General features: G+C 37.8%; 2 protein-coding genes across 2 annotated transcripts; one reads left to right on the top strand and one right to left on the bottom strand.

The window, feature by feature from the left end:
- The first annotated feature begins 259 nt into the window (after window positions 1–259).
- Window positions 260–1396, top strand: LOC106320310. The gene has a single exon (XM_013758673.1). The coding sequence runs from the start codon at window positions 278–280 to the stop codon at window positions 1256–1258; it is 981 nt and encodes a 326-aa protein (XP_013614127.1). The 5' UTR covers window positions 260–277; the 3' UTR covers window positions 1259–1396.
- A 2367-nt stretch (window positions 1397–3763) lies between these two features.
- On the bottom strand, window positions 3764–6224 carry LOC106320307 (transcription factor MYB12-like). Its single transcript, XM_013758669.1, has 3 exons — window positions 6215–6224; window positions 6134–6164; window positions 3764–4776 (listed from the first exon to the last, which is right to left on the bottom strand). The coding sequence occupies exons 1-3, from the start codon at window positions 6222–6224 to the stop codon at window positions 3927–3929; spliced, it is 891 nt and encodes a 296-aa protein (XP_013614123.1). The 3' UTR covers window positions 3764–3926.
- Window positions 6225–6875: the final 651 nt, after the last annotated feature.

The raw sequence follows: 6875 nt of genomic DNA on the forward strand, positions 1-6875 counted from the left end.
CACTCTCTGATCTGGTGTGAGTATGTGTATATCAAAGGGCGGTGGCTTCACATATGGCTGATCTTCAATGTGATCTTCAGATGTCTCTTCCTCTTCTTGTGGCTTCTCAGAGTAGCTTGAAACCATCTCTACAAATAACAAAAGCTAGAAGAAGAGGTTAGTAGCTATACAAAAGCAAAACAAAGCATAAGAAAATAAAGTTTAATCTCAAGAAAGTTTGAAATCCTAATGACAAATCTACTTGGTTCCCCGTTCTACTAATCATAACAAAGCCGACATGAACATTTCCTGTCTGAAAAACCTTGATCCTACCTTACAAGCGATGCCTAATCTTGACCAAGTCCATGCGCTTATTCAGCACTACGGACCAACGGTCTACTTCCACCCTGAAGAGACTTACTTACCTTCCTCCGTACCATGGTTCTTTAAAAACGGTGCTTTGTTATACCGGTTTGGTAAACCGGGAGGAGAACCGATTAACTCAACCGGTTCGAACTTGCCATCAGGTGGACAAAACGACGGGAGCTACTGGATTGATCTCCCTCAAGAAGATGAGGAAGCTACAAACAATCTAAAGAAAGGGAACATAGAGAGCTCAGAGCTTTACGTCCACGTGAAGCCAGCGCTCGGTTGGATCTTCACTGACGTTGTTATGTGGATCTTCTGCCCCTTTAACGGTCCCGCCACGCTTAAGATCGGTCTTCTTACCGTCCCCATGAACCGCATCGGTGAGCACGTTGGTGACTGGGAGCATTTCACGTTCCGGATAAGCAACTTCAACGGCGAGCTTACTCAGATGTTCTTCTCGCAGCACAGCGGCGGCGGGTGGGTTGATGTCTCTGATCTCGAGTTTGTTAAAGGAAGCAACAAGCCGGTTGTGTACTCTTCTAAGCACGGACACGCGAGTTTCCCTCACCCGGGGATGTATCTCCAAGGCTCGTCCAAGCTTGGGATTGGAGTGAGAAACGATGTAGGGAAGAGCGAGTTTGTGGTGGATTCTAGTCAGAGGTATAGAGTCGTGGCGGCTGAGTATTTAGGGGAAGGAGTGGTTTCGGAGCCGTGCTGGCTGCAGTACATGAGAGAGTGGGGACCAACTATAGTGTATGATTCTGCAGCTGAGATCGATAAGATCATTAATCTTTTGCCTTTGATTGTGAGGTTCTCTATTGAGAATTTGTTTCCTATTGCGCTTTATGGAGAGGAAGGTCCTACGGGACCAAAGGAGAAGGATAACTGGGTGGGAGATGAGATATGTTGAAGAAAGGTTTTGGCTGAGCTTAATATGGATCTGCGAAAACAGAGCTCCTCTGTTTACGTGAAGTGTGTTGTGTAATATTGTGTAGATGTGATAATGTAAAGTCTTCTTATTTGGACATTGGTTTAGCCATTTTAGTTTTTTTTTGGAACACTACTTTTTCATTAACTTCAACATGCTTAATTACAAATGATAGAGGAAATTGTCCATCCTCTTTGATTGAAAACATAAACTACAGTAGCATAAGATAAAAATGATAGGTCTTCAAAAGAAGAAGATGACAGCGAATTCAAGATGGTGCTTGAATGTGTCAGTGTAGCCTTTCCGACATGGTCGGACAGCAGAGAAATAGTCACCTTAAATTGTGACGTTAACATCCAATCCGCACCTCGGAAACTCATCGAAACGAATCCCGCTGCATCTTCCGGCCCCGAACGGACCGCTCCACAAGATAGCAAGACAGTTATAGATATGGATGAACACCTCCATAAGATTGGAGGGAGAACACTCCTTATAAAGGAGGCAAATGATGGTAATGATGGTCCCGGTGAACCCACCGGTAAATGGTAAGATAGACTACTCTTCAAACAAGATACATAAAACCTTATATGTAACTCTGTCTCCGTAAAAACTCTGATGAATCCACCAGATATTTTTAGCAGATTAATCAAAGCGACCAATCCACCCCACATCAAAGTGGGCTGTGAGACTGCTAGGTTGAGATGGGGACCTTGGAGTCTTGTTGGGCTTGTCAAACCCACTGCAAAATGAAAGTGGTCCATCTCAAGACCAAAAGGACTCGTCCTTCTTCGGTCAAAGAACCTGATGAACTGCGAGGAATGATGGCCGAGCAAGGAAGAGGCGATGTTTAAACGACACGGCGGCGGAGTTGATGATGATAGAGGGGCGAGCGGCGTAGGAAGGCCAGCGACAGTGATGATGGAGGACACACAAGGTGAGCCCAGACAAGACAACCCCCGACAAGCTTCCAGATCTAAAATCCGAGTTAAATGTGGAGCCCCACGGACACCGGATTTACAGACATAGGAAGCTGAAGCTTGAAGTTGGACTTGGAGCGGTATGGAAGGCGGATGTCGGAGGGGATTTTCTAGCCAAGGAAAAGTCGTAAGGAGGAAATGGAGCCTCATAGATCTGACTCCTGACGGAACCGGACTAGCAGAGGTATGGTGGTGACGACGTTGAGCAGTGGAGCCGAGTGGAAACGGTAACCGGGAGCCCCCGGAGAAACACGAAATTGAAGACATCTTTGACCCAGAACAGGTTTTACAAGCGGCGAACGAAAGGCGAGATCTTGAACTTGAGCTGATACGAAAAAAGAGAGGAGGACGCGGAAGTTGAAGGGCCCGACGCCGGCAAGCCGTGGCTCTACCGGCGTCGAAGTGAGATGGTTGAAGCGGCGCCTCGATTATAGGGACAGAGGGAAAATATTTAGGGCCACCTTTTTATTTATGAAATATATATATACTATATTACCCTTCTTAGTTACCGGTTAATAAAAAAATACATTTTTCTTCTTCTTCTTTGATTATCATCTATTGCCACTCTTTTTCCATCTCCACCACCTTACCCTCCGTCACCGTTATAATACGCTATCACCAACTTCACACTTTGCTTTGTATTTATTGTGTCTTTAATCGCCACATCTTTTTCTTTCATCATCATTTCTTTTAGTTATTAACCAGATATGTAATTTTCGATTTTATAGTTTTGCCACTAGATCCTTCAAAACAACCACAATCTTTTTGATACCGGTCTCCATTTCTTCCGCCGTAACCACCACCACTCGTGTATATTATAAGTTACCGATTGTACTATTCTACTTGAACAATATGTACTATGTTATTTCGTTGTTACTATTTTATTTAGATCTGCATATTTTGATATTTGGGTTAGAGTTTATATTTCTTTTTAGGGTTTAGTGATTAGTGTTTTAGGTTTAGTTTGTTGTAGGTTTGAGTTGATGTTGGGGTAAGCACTACCTCACTTCTTGCAATCATAAATATTTAAAAATTTAAACAATATGTACTATGTTATTTCGTTTATTACTATTCTATTTTGATAATATTTAATATTATGTACTATGTGCATATTTTGATATTTAGGTTAAGATTTATATTTTTTCTAGGATTTAGTGATTAGTGTTTTAGATTTAGTTTTTGAAAGATTTAGGTTGAAGTTGGGTTTAACTTTATTAATTTTGGATATGTATAGTATATAAATATATTTAAATCATTTTATAATTTCATTACCATACACTATACTATTTAGCATGGTCTATTATATTTATATATTATCACCGTAATCAACGTGGATGCCATAACCAACACTACTCTAATAACATTTTTATTTACTTTTTATTTAAATGATAGATGTTTTTTTAATGTTATTACTGGCACTTAAAGAAAAGAGAGAACCGGAAGAAAAAGAATAAAGTGTTATAAGATCTAATAATGTCAAATCATATGCTATATTCTTAATTTTGTCTCCAAAATTGGCTATCTCACCGATAAGCCCAAAATATAATCAGCTCCATTTTTTCCTATAACGATGATGATAAGTTATTTTAACCTTACAAGGACTCCCGCCTTTTATTACAAACACATATTTACTACTACAAAATACTCAAACTTAACAGATTTTTAGTGTATCTTCAAGACACAAGCCAAGCGACCAATGCATTTTCCTCGTCATGATCCAACGGTTCTCCAAAATTTTCGCAGTTAGTTTTCCCTACTGTGGCATCATCATCACCGTCCAAAAGCCACGACACAATTGAATCAGAACCCTCTTTCTCACCGCAAAGGCTATTCCTATTACCTTCATGCCAATCTATACACTCGTCCATCGACGCATCGGTAGCTGGAAGCTCGTAGTTGATTAACGACTGCACCGATGGACAAGGCTGAAGACAGTCGAGATTCCCTTGGTTAATTGAAGTCTCCGAGAGCCCTCTGGCTACTTCAGAGTCCCCTAAATGACTCAACTCTGCATCACCACCACATGAAGTGAGCACGTTGCATGCATCTGCCTCGTCCAACAAAAGATCCATGATGTTATCATCGAACGACAAAACTAAATTGTCGCCGTTAGTGCCCATGAGATTATTATTATTATTGCAACAATCTCCTCCTTCATGATAGGCTCCATAGTAGTCACATGGTCCTAGCTCAGCCTCTGCTCCATTTAACTCCATCATTATTGCTTCTTCTCCCGCCACCTCTTTAACCGCTACGTCGGCTTCTGGCTCCGGCGGTGCAGACGTTCTCTTCGTCTTTCGAGTTTTGGGTTTCATGGCGGATCTGCTGGTTCTCCCTGGTCTGCGTTTTGATGGTGGACGCGGTGACGCCGGTGGAACGTTCATGATTACGGCGGGGGCATCGTGAGAGATCGACGGCTTTCTGATGATGAAGTTGTGGAGTTTACGGCGGAGATGAGAGTTCCAATAATTTTTTATTTCGTTGTCTGTTCGCCCTGGTAGATGACCAGCAATTAGTGACCACCTACATTATTAAATACAAAAGCAATTGTTATTATACCTCTATGTATTAATAATTTAGAAAATTAAATATTCCCCTGGGAATAAGGAGAACTTCGTGGCCTGATTGGAATCAATACTCAATAGTCAATAGTAGAGTGGTCAGACTAGTTTGAAGTTGACTTTCTGACCTAACCATGCTTCTAGAACTAGGTTTCTTTATTAATAGCAATGCCAACAAATACTAGAAATGAGTCGAATGACTCGAGCAATGTCATTTTAAAAATATTACTTTATCAACTTATAGAATAAATGGAAACACACATAGATTTGTATCACTATATCGAATTGAAGTTTAATTAATAATGATAGTATCAGTTATCAACTTATCATAATTGATTTTTCTCAACAAAAAAAACTTATCATAATTGATCTTCAATTATATATTTGTATCATATATTGATAAATTAATAGTTTACAATTTTGTGATACTATTTAATCGATGTAACTTAACATATATTTTTGTAGGGAAAGTACATTTAGTGGTTGATTGTTTCTATTTTTCAACTAGTTTTTGGTTTTTGTTTTTCCAAAAACTGTTTTTTAGCCAATCAAGATTTTTGAAAAATTGATTTCCTATAAATTAGGGAAACTAGTTTTTAAACTAACTACCCTATTCTAAACAAAAACCAAAATCTAAGTTTTTCTAGCTTTTCAAAATAAAAGAACTGGTAGTTGATTCACGTTTGATCGTTTTTCATATTACTATAAATATTTTATTTAATAATAATGAACCTTGTAGTTTTCTAGTATTGTTACCATTATTTATTATGACAGTGTCTACTATTCACAGAATGTCTAAGTAAAATAAATTTGAAATTTAGTTAATTTAAAATAAAATAGATATATGTTTATATAAATTTCAAACTAAGATTAAATTTACAAAAGCTAGTACAGTATGTGAATCATAATTTACCTAACAATAAATTGATCTTTATAATTTTTTTGCTTTACTATAGTGAACTATAAAATAACTCATAAGAGTTTGTGTTTATCTATTAAATAATATGTATATATTGATGTTGATAAATTTTGGTATTAGTTAGGAAAAATTTTTCATGCCTATAAAATATAAGACCGAACCAATATAATACCTTTTTAACTATTTTTAAATAATGATTTTATTATTAATATTTTTATTAGTTAAAAACCAAAATATAAAATAACCATCCAATCAATTTTTTAAAAATGATTTTGTTTAAAAAATATAGGCAATAAGGTTAAGTAAAAATAAAGTTTTACATATATAATCCTAATTTCTTATAAACAGAACACAAATCTATGAGTGACTGAAACATACCAACATAAGCTTTATGACTCACATGCTTCTGCTGTCACATGTCTTCACTCCACCTGCAACAGCATAAAGAGAATTAAACTAACTCAGACACAAACAAACTAACTCAGACCCATATTATACAGACTACAAAGCAACAAGACAATTTCCGAGATTGCAAAGCAACAACTTCTACTGCTTACAGGACTTGGAACCGAATTAAAACAAATCGATGCTGAGATGAGTTGTTCTCTGTACCCATAAGCATAGGTATAAAATTCTCAACTCATATTAATAAAAACCACAAAACCACACTCTCCAAGCAAAAAGAAAGAAGAACAAAAACTTACACTGGTTGGATCCAAGAACAAAAGTCTCAGCCGGAAGAAAAACACAGAAAAACTTACACTGTTCCAACACCTACACAATTACCCCAAAACCATCGTTCAGACAACAAAGTCCAATGCTTTAACAGCCCATTTCAATACAGAGTTCAATGGTTTAATTCAGTTGCAATGACTTTAACAACCTATTTTCAGTAAATGCTAAACCATAAAGAATTGATTTTTAGCATTCTTGGAAAGAAAGAAGGAACTTTAGAGGCACGAGTGAGACGATCACCACTCTCACCAACAGAGATGTTAAAAGTAACTGTAGGCTGTAGATGGAGCCATAAGCAAGATTATCCGGATCAAGACGAGTATCCAACTAATAATCTGTGGTGGGCTTTGTATAGTATTCATCATAATATCTCTTTCGCTTCTTCTTCTTTTTATCCCTCTTCTTCT

The sequence above is a fragment of the Brassica oleracea genome, unplaced genomic scaffold (genome assembly GCF_000695525.1).
Source record: "Brassica oleracea var. oleracea cultivar TO1000 unplaced genomic scaffold, BOL UnpScaffold00877, whole genome shotgun sequence".
NCBI classification, from domain to species: Eukaryota; Viridiplantae; Streptophyta; class Magnoliopsida; order Brassicales; family Brassicaceae; genus Brassica; species Brassica oleracea.